The 15,580-nt window shown below is 33.0% G+C and overlaps 2 protein-coding genes and 1 long non-coding RNA gene across 8 annotated transcripts in view; all 3 read left to right on the forward strand.

The window, feature by feature from the left end:
- Positions 1 to 5,024: 5,024 nt before the first annotated feature.
- On the forward strand, positions 5,025 to 6,086 carry LOC111991756 (disease resistance protein RPV1-like). The gene has a single exon (XM_024023558.1). The coding sequence runs from the start codon at positions 5,025 to 5,027 to the stop codon at positions 6,084 to 6,086; it is 1,062 nt and encodes a 353-aa protein (XP_023879326.1).
- A 979-nt stretch (positions 6,087 to 7,065) lies between these two features.
- On the forward strand, positions 7,066 to 12,306 carry LOC111991770 (disease resistance-like protein DSC1). Of its 6 annotated transcripts, none has more exons than XM_065772044.1 (8): positions 7,066 to 7,471; positions 7,571 to 8,485; positions 8,586 to 9,564; positions 9,698 to 9,754; positions 10,657 to 10,829; positions 11,711 to 11,778; positions 11,862 to 11,956; positions 12,081 to 12,306. In XM_065772044.1, exons 1-3 carry the CDS (start codon positions 7,223 to 7,225, stop codon positions 9,237 to 9,239), a joined length of 1,818 nt encoding a protein of 605 aa, XP_065628116.1. In that variant the 5' UTR covers positions 7,066 to 7,222; the 3' UTR covers positions 9,240 to 9,564; positions 9,698 to 9,754; positions 10,657 to 10,829; positions 11,711 to 11,778; positions 11,862 to 11,956; positions 12,081 to 12,306. The 6 variants fall into 6 exon arrangements, with proteins under 6 accessions (XP_065628116.1, XP_065628104.1, XP_065628114.1 ...); XM_065772032.1 differs by having other exon boundaries at positions 8,586 to 9,591; positions 9,698 to 9,845; positions 11,660 to 11,778; positions 12,081 to 12,305; XM_065772042.1 differs by having other exon boundaries at positions 8,586 to 9,591; positions 12,081 to 12,305.
- A 1,480-nt stretch (positions 12,307 to 13,786) lies between these two features.
- The window catches only part of LOC136066957 (uncharacterized), a 2,871-nt gene continuing 1,077 nt past the window's right edge, over positions 13,787 to 15,580 (forward strand). Inside the window, exon 1 of the long non-coding RNA XR_010628479.1 lies at positions 13,787 to 13,817. This is a non-coding gene — a long non-coding RNA (uncharacterized LOC136066957). The remainder of the gene's footprint in view (positions 13,818 to 15,580) is intronic.

Below are 15,580 nucleotides of genomic sequence, written 5' to 3' on the forward strand. Positions count from 1 at the left end.
AGAGAGAGCCAGAGCCTTAACGAACCAAACCGAGCGAGAGAGAGAGAGAGAGAGCAAGAGAGAGAACGAGCCTTCGACTTCGACTTCGCCAGCGTTCACGAGCCTTCGACTTCGCCGGCGCCACAAACCGACGAACCCACGAACCGCGCCATCGCACCGGTCTCGCGCCGATCGCAGCACCTCGCCATCGCACTGGTCTCGCACCTCGCCATCGCACCATCGCCATCGCACCTCGATCGCGCCATCGCACCTCGATCGTGCCATCGCATCTCGTCGTCAACCCAGACCCATCGCCTCCTCGATCGCGCCATCGCTCCAACGCCGCTCGACCCAGACCCAGACCGTCGATCGCGCCATCGCACCTTGAGCTCTCTCTTCCTCGATCTCTCAGTTTTTTTTTTTTTTTTTTTTAATTTGATTGTTGTTTTGTTGTTGTTGTTTTTTTTTTTTTTTTAATTTGATTGTTGTTGTTTTTTTTTTTTGATGAATTAATTGTTGTTGTTGTTGTTGTTGCCGGAATTTGCTGCTGTTGTTGTTGTTGTTGTGTTGTTGCCAGAATTTGCTGCCGGAAAATAGCATTTTCCTAATAGAACCAAACACATGAAAATATTTTCCACAACAATTTCCATAATTTAACCAAACACTTAAAAATATTTTCCTTTTCCGGAAAATATGTATTTTCCGGAAAACGTTTTACACGAAACAAACACAGCCTAAGCTTCTACTTTTAGGTGAGTGTACCAAAACTAAAAAGAGAGATAGGCACGTTGAGAAATAAATGAAGAAGATGAAAGGGCTATAGAAACAGAGGCCGGCAAAACAAAGGAAAAGAAGAGAAAATGCGTAGCAGAGACAAATACGAAGAAGAGGAGGAAAAACTGAGGTGAGAGTGAGGAGGTGGATCTTGAAATTTGGGGTTTTTTTTTTTTTTTTTTTTTTTTTTTTTTTCGTACAGTATCTATTTTCCGGCCAAAATCTGGTATGCCTGAAACAGCTCCGGTACAGCCGGTATTTAAACTGTAATGAAACAAGAGTGTTTCTGTATCGGCCTAAGCACCGGTATGGCAAATTCCGACAGTACTGGCTGGTACGGTACGAAGTTAATTTTCTTGGAATTTAAACTACCTCAGTAGTAGAAGACATTATCAAAATAAAATACTTTCTTAAATTCATTAAAGGATGAGCCTATTATAAAATACGTACCCTTTGTAATGGCATCCAGACAAATGACCAACTTCATTTAGGGCTGCTTTCCAATCTTGCACCTTATCCTTGAATTTTTCTTCATGTTTACTTAAGTTGTCTCCAAACTTTTGCTCTTGTTTACGTACTTCCGACGGTTCCACTTCGTAAAAAACCGGCAACACGAACTGGTCATCTTTCTTAGATTTGAGAATATAGTCAAGTTCATCCAAGCACCAAGTAGAAGATGCAAGTTTGAGAATTGATATTTTTTTCTATTTTAGCTTCCAAGATATATATATATATATATATATATATTATTTTATCTTTTATATGAGATTTTTATGTGTATTGTTCAGGTTAACAGCTAGTCAATTCAACCATGCAAACAATTTTTGACATATATAATTGACACTCCAAAAAAAAAAGTTTTATTTTTCATATGTTTTCACCTTAAATTTTTTCAGTGAAAGTCGAAATTGTTTTTCCTGTTTTCCATCTCATGACTTTTCATATGTATTCATCACTAATAATAGAAAACTGCACTTTTACCTAAGGGTTTTGCTTTTTTTTTTTTTTTTCCAAAAAAATAAGTGCAATATTTATTATGTTTTAACATGCCCTATGGCATTCAACTTTTGCATAGAAGTACTAAATGATAGAAACCGATACTACCAACCTTGGTATCACTGCCTAAGACTTTAATTAAATATTTAGTGGCCTATTATAAATTAATTTGCTTAAATTAAGTGTCCATTTGAGAACAACTTATTTAGTTAAAATTAAAAAATTTGTTGAAAGTACGGTAAATAAAGTTAAAAATTAGCTGAAATAATATATTGGGACCCATAAATAGTACCAAAAAGTGCAATGTGACTCATGAATAATAGTAAAAATAAGTTGAATAATAACAAAAATAAGCTAAATAGTAAAAAAAAAAAAAACTGACTTTTTTAGCCAATACCAAACACAACCTAAGTTTTAAAAATATGAAAAGAAGAAAAAATGTCTATAATAAAAGCAATTATGAAACTACGTCCTTCGAGCTATATATGATAGAGTAATTAATTTCCAAGTACATACTTTAAAGGGGGCATTTGGTTCATCATGATGTTATATTATACCGTAATATTACATTATTATAATCTTATATTAATATAATCTCAATACAAGAATACAACATTACATTATTTAGGAATGTGATTAGATTAAAGTAATGTGATATATTTTGTAATTTTAGATTATGGTAATGTTAGAAAAAAATAAAATAAACCAAAAATATTAATGTCACATCATCATAATATGTATCACATCATAGCGAACTAAATGCCCCCTAAGTACTTACGGCCCATTCAGCAAAAATGCATGGATATAGTTCATCTTCTGAAACTTAGCCATGTCTTTTTATTCAACGTAATCATAGGAAAAAAGAATCTCACATTGTAAAATGATGAAACTTGTTCCGGTCTCTCACATCCAAAAAAAAAAAAAAGAACTCTATCGAATACTTCAATATCAGCTTTGTTTGGTTGCCAGATTTTAAGAAAAATCTTGTTTGACAACTTTATTTATTTATTTATTTTTTAACACAAGGTTAAGATGCAAAAAGATCCTTGTCTTTGAGTTAGTTTTAAACTAATCTTTGTGCTATCAATTTTGTATTATTGATCCTTGAGATTTAAAAGTTGTTCAAAGAGAGAGAGAGAGATAATCCCACGTCCCCAGGACCCCATAGTTCCTCTTTCTATGATGTTAGGTTTTGAAAGTGCTGAATTCCTTGTGAAACATTCTTCCTCGTATATGTAAGCTCAGATAAAAACCGTAATAAAGTTTTTGATTGAGCAAGAGCTCTCTAGGGGTCATCGTCAACCTTTAGTCCTTCAAGATCAAATACCACAATCTTACATAATTCAAGATTTTCTAAATGGAAAATGTTAACAAATGCCCTCAGGGCATTGGTTAATAATTCATTTAAAAAAAGTTTTTATGAAAAAAAAAAATTAATATTTTGACAGCTTTTTTCATTTCTCATAAAAGTGGTGCCAAAATTTTCTTAAAATAGATTGTTAACTAATACCCTAAGGATACTCATTAGCATGACCTTTAATAAATTTGGGTGCCACAAGATGCATTTGGATGAAAATAATTTACGAGAGATGGGCCTTAATTCATTAAATGAGTGAGCATACTATATGTCTGTCATCTCATCCTAAAATTCATCACTACTGATCCTTCCAATTAATGATATCATGAACAATTTTCAACATTCAAAATAAGCAGTAAACCCAAACCAGAGCTTGGAAAGTTAAAAATTGATATATCAATTTAAAAAGCAAAAAAACAACAAGATAACACCTTTTAGATATTTTCAATTTTCATTTTCTGATTCCAGTGACACTTTTTTAATTGAAAAATTACACTGACCTTCCCTCTTGTTTAGATGCACAAACCTCCCTTATTTTTCCTCTGTAATTCACTATAGAAACAAAAGGGGCAAAACTCGTCTGTGAGTTGATTTATAGTTGTGAAGGTTGTGCCATTTGAAAATTGATTCGTGGGATTTATTTATTTTTCCATTTGGGTTCCTGTGCGTACATTTGGCATAACTCCAAACGTTTTCAGTTTTTTTTTTTTTCCCCTGGTGTGTTCAGAGTTGGAGCAAAAAATAAATTTTTTGGCATAGAAGTCTTGTAGCTGTAGAAGTATAGATTAACATTTAATGTTAAATAAGCGTTATCTAAGTGGTAGGATTATAGATTTGCGTAAAATTAGTTATATCACTTATCACTTGGCCAGGGTGGAGCTACATGCTTAAGTGGGGGCTAAAATCCTCCCAAAAATTTTAAAATATTTTTTTTTTTACTATATATGCAAATATTTAACATTTTAATGATTAGCCTACAAAAATGGGACTTAGCCTTGACAAATATTTGAGTAAGTCCAATGATGCTTTTAAAAAAATTGTTCAAATGGTCTAGCAGTTATAGAGAATGTATTTTTTTTTTTTTTCATCACATTCACTTTTTATCGTAAAATGTGTTCTTGTGTCTATTTATGTTTTGGACTATTCATGTCATTGAATACTTCATTAGTTCAATTGAAAATTTTTTACTCACTTTGGTGGACAATTTGGTGACTTATATTAAAAATGGAAATATTAAGGATTCATTATGGAGGATACTAATTTATGTGTGAGTATAGATGTTTGTGTTTGTGCATGTGTATAGAAGTTTGTATAGACTAATAAATTAGTATCACAAGTTGCCCCCCAAAAAAATTTATGGCTACACCCCTGCACTTTTGCACTAAATGAGGCAGTCTATGAGAGTCATATAATATAGAAATTCTTTTATTATTTCAAAAAAAAAAAAAAAGAAGATATTAGTATATACTAGATTAGATGTGTGAGTTGTAGGTTCCAATTAGCTTAACTGGTAAAGTTTCTGATGGTTGAATAAGAGATCTGGGGTTCAATCTCCACTTATACCCAAAAACCAATTGGTGTTTTGGTTTGATGATAAAGAGTATCATTAAGAGCAGATGTGCATAAATTAGACATCTTAAATTTAGTATATTTTCATATTTATATTTCCAACTAGATGAACTTATGTCTCTTATGCTGCACCATTGGGAGTGGACGCCATAGTTGAAACTCCCTAAAAAAAAGAAAAAGATTAGATGTGTGAGCTGCAGTGCATAAATTAGACATCTTAAATTTAGTATATTTTCATATTTTTATTTCCAACTAGTTGAACTTATGTCTCTTATGCTTTGTCAATGGCAGCGGTTTGGAAACTGAATTTATCCAGGAAATTATTGAAGAGATTTCAAGATTCAAAATAATGGGAAAACTCTTATATGTTGCCAAATACCCTATTGGAGTAAATTCTCGTGCCAAGGATGTAGAATCTCTTATAGATATTGAGTCAAATGATGTACGTATAGTAGGAATTCATGGTCTTGGGGGAATAGGTAAGACTACAATTGCAAAAGTTGTTTATAACAAAATTGTTGGTAATTTTGAAAGAAGCTGCTTTTTAGCAAATGTCAGAGAAAATTCAAGGACAGATGATGACACAATTAAGCTACAAGAGAAAATTCTTTCTAAAAGCTTACAAAACCAACATTTGAAGGTGAACAATGTATCCGAAGGAATTAATGTGATAAAGGAAAGGCTTCGTAGTAAAAGATTTCTTTTGGTTCTTGATGATGTGAATGAATCAAAACAAATAGAAAATCTTCTTGGAAAACATGATTGGTTGGTATCAGGAAGTAGAGTCATTATAACAACAAGAGATGAACACTTGCTAACAACTCTTGGAAAAGTTTGTACAACTAAAAATTATGAGGTCAAGGAATTAGACAATCATGAAGCTCTTGAGCTCTTTAGTCAATATGCTTTCCAAAAAGTCGAGCCCGATGAAGAATATTCTGAACTTACAAATCAAGCCTTGAATTATGCCAAAGGTCTTCCATTAGCTCTAGAAATAATAGGTTCTAATTTGTGTGGGGAAACAAAACCTGTATGGGAAAGTACACTACATAAATATGAAAAATATCCCAATGAAAGAATTAATAAAATACTTGAGATAAGTTATGATGGATTGGAAGAAAACGAAAAGAATATATTCCTTGATATTTCATGTTTCTTCAAGGGAAGGTCTAAGGATTTTGTTGTAAATATATTAGACAAGTGCAGCTTATATCCAAATTCTGGTATTCCAATACTTGTTAATAAATCTCTCATAACTATAGATCAAAATGACACAATATCCATGCATGACTTGATACAACAAATGGGTATGGAAATTGTCCGACAGGAACCGCCAAAAATCCTTAGAAAACGTCGCAGAATATGCAATCATGAGGATGCTCTTGAAGTACTAACTAGAAATAAGGTATAAGTTCTTTTTCTTCATTTTTTTTCCTTTCACAAGGAAGAAGTAATAGTTTTTCCCTTTGATATGGTTTCTTTTTAACACTGTACCCAAAAAAAAAAAAAAGTTTATTAGTATAATTTTTTAGTTGAGATAGGTTCAAGTTACACTTGGTGTAACTCTAAAAAGTTACACATTTTTTAGACCATTGGATTTAAGTAGATCCAACGGTTAAAAAAATATTCTCATTAATGTTTTTATTCAAAGTGATCTCATTTATTATCACTTATTTAATACATTCCATACCTATCTCTAAACCCCAAAAAAAAAAAAAAAAAATTCTACTTCTCTCTCCTCCATAATCACGTTTTTCTCTACTCTCTCTTTCTCCTCCATTGCTTTTCTCCAACTCAATTCCATTGCCTTTCTCTTAATTCCAATCTCACCACCATGCTCCTTGCCTCATCAACATGAACACTACAGAAATAATCAAATTCATCTTTTTCCAAAAGATACTTTCATTAGCTACTTCGAAAAATTATGACTACGCCCTTCAATCAGTCATTATTTCTTGATGGTGCATCTAGAAACACCCTTACCCAATCACTTGCTTTTAATTTCCAGGCAATAATGATTCAGTGTTTTCTTCTCGTCAGCATGACAATTTTATGCGTTATGTTAAATATTTTTTTTTTGCAGCTTTCATCAATCAGAAGAAAAGAGTCAACATATACATACGTATGACAGTGTGAGGTTTAATAATTAGATTATAGATGATCACTAAATCAGGTTAATAAAATTTTACTTAGTTTTTTCTTGGATTAACATATATATGTATGTTTGGAAAAAGATGAATCTGAACATGAAGAAATTAGAAAGAGAGAGCAGATTATGGAGGGGAGAGAGACGTAGACTTTTTTTTTTTTTTTTTGGTTTAGAGATAGATATGAAATGTATTAAATAAGAGATAATAAATGAGATCAATTAGAATATTAGCATTAATGAAGGTTTTTTTTTTACCGTTGGATCTACTTAAATCCAATAATTTAGAAAAAGTGTAATGTAACTTGAACCTATCACTTTTTAGTTTTGGTAAATTATATTGTGATATATGGTTTCTTAATGTTTTATCCATCCAGGGTTGTGATTATATTCGTGGTATAATGCTGCATCCACCTACTCCAGTACAAGTGCGATTACACCCTGAAGTTTTCAAAATGATGGAAAATCTCAAATTTCTAATGGTTAATAATGTTCAAATTTCTGAAGAACTTACGTATTTCCCCCGTGGACTACGGCTTCTTGAATGGCCTAATTACCCTTTTGACTTTCCATCCAACTTTGATCCTCAACAACTTGTTGCACTCAAGATGCCGAAAAGTTGCATTACATTGAAGATGATGTTTAAGCAGGTATGAATGTTTGTAATTGTATTTATGAATTTTGATTTCTTCAAATATTAATTTAGAATTTCAGGGAGATAATAATTTTCGTTTTTTTCCCCCTTACAGGGGTACCCGTATGAAAATATAAAAAGTATTGATATGAACTGTTGTGAATTCATTAGAAAATTTCCTGGTATTCGCGCCCCAAACTTAGAGACATTGAACTTGGGTGGTTGTGTAAATTTAACTGAGGTCCATGACAACATTGGATTACTTGATAAGCTTAAAGAATGGAGACTTTATGATTGCAAAAAGCTCAAAATTCTTCCCAGCAAGCTCAATTTGAAATCTCTTGAATTTTTATCTCTAGGAGGCTGCAAAAGGCTTAAAAAGTTCCCCCAGATTCATCCAGAAATGAAATGTTTGAAGAACTTACGTGTACATTTGGGTGGTACTTGTATTAGGAAATTGCCCTCATCACTAAGGTATCTCACCAGTGGGCTCAAGGCTTTATACCTACCTGAAGTTCAAAACCTAGATCTCAGCTTTGCGCAATATGGGTTTAAGAGCTTGACAAATCTAGATCTCAGCCATTTTGATAGAAATATGGTTGATTTAAATATTTGGTGGTTGAGGCCCGATTACTTCCCGGTATTGGAAACTCTAGGGCTAAGTTATCTCACCAGTGGGCCCAATACTTTACACCTACCTGAAGTTCAAAACCTAGATCTCAGCTTTGCGCAATGTGGGTTTAAGAGCTTGACAAATCTAGATCTCAGCCATTTTGATAGAAATATGGTTGATTTAAATATTTGGTTGAAGCCCGATCACTTCCCGGTATTGAAAACTCTAGAGCTATCAAACTCCAATATTGTTACCATACCTGAAAGCATTACCAAATTTACTAGATTACAATTTCTTGACCTATATAATTGCAAGCAGCTTCAGGAAATTCCAAGGCTTCCACAATCTATAGTAAAACTGAATGCACAGAGGTGCCGTTCGTTGGATCTACAATCATCACGGAGATTATTGGATCAGGTCTCTTTCTATCTCTCAATTATTGTTATTTTTCTCAATTACGTATGATGAGATTTTCTAAATTTCAATTTCTTGTATTGTATTTGCCAAATGCAAGCAGTGTGGGGAATTTCTAGGGATTTTACCAGGAAGCAATGTATTCTTTGACCATGATCGTCAAATTAAAATACCAGGAGATAAGACTCCAATGTGGTTCAAATTGAACCATCATCAGAGTGTTGGAAATTCCATATCATTCAAGGTTGGACCCGAAATTCCAAAATTTGGTGTCTTTATTGCTTTTCAATCAATGAAGCCATATAGAGACGTAATGTGTCACGTGAAGGTTCTCATCAATGGGGAGGAAGAAGATGAAAGTAACTTAGACGACGAAAGTAACCTTTATGTGCTCATGGAAAGTATGTGTGATCATCTGTGGTTTATTTGTGTATCTCGTGGGTTATATTATGAATCACATCCATCTGGAGTGAATCACATTGAAGTTGTATGTGAATTTGATGATCCAATGAATCATCCTTATGATATACTAATACCATCAGATGATAACACTGACTTCATAAAATGGATGGGGGTCCATGTAGAATGCATTTGTTGTTGTCCAGGGTCGCCCATTAGAAAGCGAAGACGGGTCTCTCCTCCAATGGATCTAACATATTTGGGATTTACAGATGAATTTGATTTGGGTTCATCTTCAATGACCAAGATTTTGGATAGCACTTGTGGGTCTTCCTCAGTTCTGGATGACACTGAATAACTACCTTTGCCACCGGTTTCCTCCACTTCTTATTGTTCAGATTTAGTGGGGTTTCCAATAGTGGAGGACATTCCAGGTGTGCTAGAATCTGACTGCAACGGCAAGTAAGAATTTGACTCCGTTGGAAAAGCCTAGCAAAAAGCAGAGCTCTCTTCCAACCCCTTCCATGTGGCAAGACTGGGCTAAAGATGAAGCTTCTCTTAACACTTGCTATCTTCATCATCCTTATTCAATCTCTTCTTCTTCTTCATTTTGCAAACATCACATAATTATGATTTAAGAGAAGAGAATATCCTTGAAGACACTGCCACCATTCTCTACTAAGGTGTGCCTCCTTCAATTACATATATAGGTGCCTCTCTCTCTCTCTCTTCACTCATTGGGAAATCATGAATTTAATTGTAATTATAAATTATAAAATAAGTATTAACTTCTTTTATTCATTTATTGTAATGCAGTTACCTGGACTTGCTGCTGTTGAGGCAATTGGAGGCCCCAAGATCGCTTTCCACCTTGTAATGTTTTTCTCTTAGCTTAACATCAATCTAGTGCCAAGTAAGGTTACCTTCAATGTTCTGGAATAGCTCAATACCTCTGTTGTTGATCGTAAGGCCCGATTTCTCCCTTTCTTGGTTTTATGTTTGGGTTACGTACCATATCCTTACATATTCAATTTCGCTTTTGTTTTTCATGTTCCTTTTTTTTTTTTTTTTTTGTTGCTTTCGTGAATGCATATATTAATATAGAAATGTACTAGAATCTATATGATGGTTTTTATAACATATATTTGCTATGTATGCTGAATCTGTATATTATTACTTTTTGTCCGAAAAACGAAATGCTTGAGTTCAATTTGAATGAAGATTCAAGATGATATTAAGGTTATATGTAGAAGTCGGGTGAGCTATAAATCAACTTGAAGGAATAGACTTTATAAGATTCTTATTAATTACAATATTCAGGTTTTGATATATGAACATGGAGTGAAGGAATAAAGAATCATTGTATTATGTTGCAAAGAAAGCTATCCTGATTTCATTTACCATTATTATTATTATTCTTTTTAACAAGAGTTGGTGACTTTAGTGCGTAATTGCTTAATTTCCTTAAATGTTTGATTTCATTTAAGAAATAATTGCATTTTCCCTTCTAATTAAAGAATAATAGATAATGCATTGAGCCATGTTATGAGTAGTACGTAGTGAGATTAATTCATATTTAGAAGAAAATGCTGAACTTTGCAGTTCTGTTGAAAATCAGCTTGAACTAGATTTCCTAAAGTGAAGTGGTTGAAATTGATATTGCATTTATATATTATTCCTAACATTCCCTTATTTTGTTTTCTTGATCAAGGAAACATTCCACATGAGATAGGCTATTTAAATGATTAAGCTGAAATGTTATGTGTCTTATGCAGGAGCTACTTTGCGAGTAGGAATCATTAAGTGGTATATAGCATGCATCAAGTGGTTATGTATGAAGGGTAAAAAGATTTTACAAGTCATATGCAAACTTGCTTGGTCTATAGTGGTTTCTTATGTTTGGCTTCAAAGAAATGCTCCTGTATTCAATGGCAATGTCAAATCTAAGGTGATTATTGTCCTTATGATTAGAAGAGACATTAAGGCCTAGGTTTAATTTGTGAAGAGAGAAAATTTTGTTACCAAATAGTCTTATATTAATTGGGGTGAATTTCTCTATTTTTGATGATAGCCACAATTGTAGGGTTCTTGTTTGATTATTTGCAAGTTCAGTTTCAGTTGCTATTTAGTTTGATGCTTGCTCTATGTTATGCTATTTGTATGGTTTGTTACTTGAATATGTTCATTCATTCATAGAAAATTTATCCTTATCTATAATTCTCCTTAACCATTTTTGCTTACTTCTTTTCTAATGCCAAACAAACTACAATGAAAGTGTGCATCCAAACATGAATTGCTTGCAGACAAACTATTAATCTTCTAACTAATTCGTATAAAGAACATTTTTTTATTGATTCCATTGCTCCTATGCTTACTATTCTTCTCCATATTTTTATATTTTCTAATTTAGTTTTATTGTTGAGAACTTCTAGATTTGGATAGAAAGTGTAAGAAAATGTAACTTTTGAGAAATGGCCTGCAACAATTTAGGTTCATATCCTTTGCAAGTTAAAAACCAGATGTGATTAAGATTTTTATGTTCTATACAATTTTTTGTTTTTTATTTTTCAATTTGTATCATTTTTTTTTCTATGTATTTTATTTTATGATATAAAATTTAATGTTAAATAGATTTAGGTGTTTCAGGTTCAATTCTTAGAGACCACAATACCTTAGATCTATAAATGCAAGCTGAATCAAGTAATGCATACTGTGATAAATTCTTGAAAGGTCCTATCAGTCTAAAGGACTATTTTTGTTTTTTCTTTTCGGTTTTAGTTTGTCTTGTTCAAGGGAGTTCAAAACCTCTGAGGCATCACTGTACAAAAGCTGTTTTGCAGATCCCCTGCTTTAGTGATGTTCTGGTGAATATTTAGGAATGGGAGGATCAGCACAAAGTACATACTCTACTTCTCTTTTTTGGATGGGAATGTACATACTTTGAAAATCTCTTTAACCAATTTTGCCTTCCATTTTATAGCATCTGATAGCTACAAAATCCATACCTCTTTACCCTTTTTGGTGCTCAAATCAACTTCAACACTTAAGGAGACATGTTGGATTGTAAGGTTAAAAGTAAGCTCCTCTGCTATGGCATGAACTAAAATTTTATTATTCAGTCAATTATGATTTAGAAATTTAATTCTTTTTATAGAAATTAATTGTTTTAAATCTTTGTTTGTTTGTATGTTTGACTAAGATTGCGGAGCAGCTATTACAAAGGACTATAGGCTATAGCTATGTTAAGGTCATCAAGATGTTACACTCCTACAGCTAAAAAGGTTGGTAACTTATTTGCATTATGTTCTGGAAGGCATCTTTTGAAGTACTAAAAATAATTTCACCTTTTGAATTCAAATATTAAGACAATAATTTGACTCTTTTAAACCAAAAAAATATTTGGTCTGCTTGACAAGTGCCAACTAATCATGTTAAGAGAATTTTCGTTGTTCCATTATTTTGGACAAGATAAACAAAATTCTTGTAACTTATGAACCCTGTCTAATGGGAAAAAGATATTTAAAACATAAGACTTGTGATATGCCTTGTAGGTGTTCTTTACCTTAATTTTCTTGGCCCAAAATTGAGATGGGTGTTTGTTGAGATTTTGATTTTTCTGGTGATATTTCATTAGTTTTAACCTGATAAACCCATGCTAGGTCTTACTAGAAAAGAACTGACTTAATAAAGTTTCAGTATTAGCTACTCAAGCAGTTAATTGGTGGAAATTTGTGAGAGGTTGCCAAAGGAAGATGATTTCTAGTTGAAATAATTGGGATTACTAAGTTTGTTTATGACTAAATGCATTGGGATCTATTCTTTTAGAAGCTAAATGGATAGTGGGAATTGGGAACTCTATTCCTATCAACCCTAACTTTTGGCCAAAAGTAAGATCCCATGTGTTTTGGAGAATAGATATTTCAAGGGCGTAATTTTGTTGATCAATTAGTATCACAGTGGAATAGCACATTGGTGATGTTATTATTTGCACTCATGTGACCAAATCTATTGTTAAGAAGCCTCCTAGGTTGGGAGTTGCAAATAAATTGATTGGTCCCATGAATCTGTCATTTCTCTTTAGAGTCATGCAAGTCTATTTGCTTCTCCATAGTGAATGTTCCGTTGGAAGAAGTAGAACTCAGATATAGTTCTCAGATGTGGGTTGCCTTCTGAGAGTCAAACTATTAAATGGTAGTCTTCCTATGAGAAAGGAGTTTGCTAAGACGAGTTTTATCAATGATGCTTCTTTTCCTTTCTGTGCTACAATAGAGGAGTCCTAGGACTACCTACTTATTACCTGTGAATTACATAATCAATTCAGAATTGGGTTGCTATTTGGTTGGATATAGTGTACAAGGCACAAGACGTGTTATCATTTCACTTTCATCTTTGCCAACACTCTCTAGCCTATTGGATCCATAGAAACGAAGTGCTCCATGAAGCAATAAGTGTTAATGTTAGTAAAGTCCTGAGTCCCCCAGTCCCACTGTTACCCGTTTGCTATTTGTAGGGATGTAGCAATCACATGGAAACAGGGATCCTATAAACTGTTTATTATAATTTACAAGCACTAATCATGACTGAAGGGAGTAAAAGCAATAGAAATCAATTGAGGAGTGCTGCACTTCTTAGTAGAGATTAAATTGGGAGACCCCTTTTGAATTGTTTTTACCTATAATGTGCTCCACAATGCCACAGTTGTTTGTTTGGCTATTAGTGAAGCACTACTCTTTTTTTTTAATAAAAAAAGGAGTAAAATGGAGGGTGAAGCTGTGGGTTATAAGACCAACCAAGTGCACATGTAAATTACTAATAAAGAAAATTATCTGTAGATGTATTAATTGAATTTTCACCATATATATATATATATATATATATGGTGAAACTTTCATTTTGGTGTATCAACCGTAGTATGGCATGTGAACAGATGTTGAAGGTTTGAATCTCTCTCTTTCTCTCTTTCATTATATGTCTATACGATGGCGTGAAACCTGTAGAGAATTTGGTAAATATAAATTATTGTTGGATGCTTCATTGGTCAAATGGGTTGCATCTGCCCTCATGGTTCAAGTTTTTGTCATTACAGTGCAGTTGTTTTTTACAATATATATATATTGTGTGTGTGTGTGTGTGTGTGGGTGGGTGGGTGGGTGGGTGGGTGTGTGTGGGTGTGTGTGTGTTAATGTCGAAGTAAACTTTGCCCACATTTTATTGCGAACTTATATCTTTTAACCACGGTTGAGATAGTAGACTCAACACGTAGCAAATGCATGTGTAACTTATTGATCAAAAAATAAAGAATGTATTTTAAAAGATGCAATATTTTCTTTGTATTATGAGCAACCACCAATTCTCTAAAGTTCTTAATGCAACAATGGGAATCTATTTCTTTTTAATAAATGAACATAACTTTAATTAAAGAAGGTAGAAACAATCTACAGAAAGAAATAGATAAACAACCTGGCCCAAACCAGAAGCCACTTAGGACTACCTAATGCTACCAAACACAGAGGAGAGGGCCATGCCTCAAACTACACAAACATCTAATTGGAGTAGTATTCTTGATGCTTTTATGCAAAAACAACTTATCTGGCGTTATGCCTAAAAGCTTGGGATTTAGATGATTTACTATGAGGTTCTAGAAAAAAGTCTAACTAGTCTAGCTACTGTGGCAACTATGATATGATAGTGTTGATAGATGGACGTGGAAAATAGTGATCCAAATATTAACAAGTGTATAAATCTTTTAGGGGATTTTATGTGAAAAAATATCTTACCTTTGATCTATTGAGAAAACCCTTGTTATCTTCATCAAAGATTTTTTTTTTTTGATAAGCCTATCAAAGATTATTTAGTTGGAATGCTTTTAAACTAATTCATTTGAAGATGTGTTTAAAACTGTTGTTTCCTGTGATTGACAAAATAATATTTTCTTGAATAATCTTGTTCTAATCAAAATTTTGGGGGCAACTTGGCCAAGGGATGGGGGTTGTAGTTTAATGCTTTGAACACCCCAGTATTCTTTTTGGCTGTATAGAAACTCAAATAATCCCCAAATGAGTGTTTGTTTACTTGTCACTTGTTATGATATAGGAAAAAACCAAAATTTGATACCACGAAAATTGAAAAATGGAAACACAATAAAGATCACCTAGGTGTCAGCAACTAGGGTTGTTTGGAGTGAACACCAAACGAGATAGAAGACCTAGGAGTAAGCAACTAGCATTGGCGGGAGTCAACACTAGACCATTGAAAAATTTTCAAGAGAAATTTATATTAATCAAGAAAATTGTAAATTGTCTCCAAAGACGTAAAATATAGATTACTATGACAAAAACATAATTCTATATGACTTATGAAACCATAATTCTAATTGATTTGGGAAATCCCAATAAAAGGATTTATAAAAATAACCTTCACTCTAGGAAATAAATAAAACCAATGAACTTCTAAGACTTAAAATAAAACAAAATTGACTTCCAAAATTAAATAAAACTGAATTAAAATAAATATTTCTTTATGCTTTATGCACCATATCTCAAGGAACTCTTTCTTGATCAGGGAATTGCTGCTCTTTGAATGTCAACAGCTTGTTGATTCCTTGCGAGAAGTAAGAAAACGTCAGTGGATGCCACCATCGATTTGCGAACCATAAGGAACACTAGCACTACCAGTGACTGGTTAAAAAACAGATAGAAC

Source organism: Quercus suber, unplaced genomic scaffold (assembly GCF_002906115.3).
Source record: "Quercus suber isolate HL8 unplaced genomic scaffold, Cork oak 2.0 scaffold_5, whole genome shotgun sequence".
In the NCBI taxonomy this organism is placed as follows: Eukaryota; Viridiplantae; Streptophyta; class Magnoliopsida; order Fagales; family Fagaceae; genus Quercus; species Quercus suber.

What these genes read in the sequence shown, in the direction of transcription:
- LOC111991770 (XM_065772044.1), top strand. Translation starts at nt 7,223, where the DNA reads ATGCTGCATCCACCTACTCCAGTACAAGTGCGATTACACCCTGAAGTT. An exon ending in TGAAGATGATGTTTAAGCAG is followed by an intron (nt 7,472 to 7,570) that starts GTATGAATGTTT and finishes TCCCCCTTACAG; the next exon opens with GGGTACCCGTATGAAAATAT. An exon ending in CACGGAGATTATTGGATCAG is followed by an intron (nt 8,486 to 8,585) that starts GTCTCTTTCTAT and finishes AAATGCAAGCAG; the next exon opens with TGTGGGGAATTTCTAGGGAT.
- LOC111991756 (XM_024023558.1), top strand. Translation starts at nt 5,025, where the DNA reads ATGGGAAAACTCTTATATGTTGCCAAATACCCTATTGGAGTAAATTCT.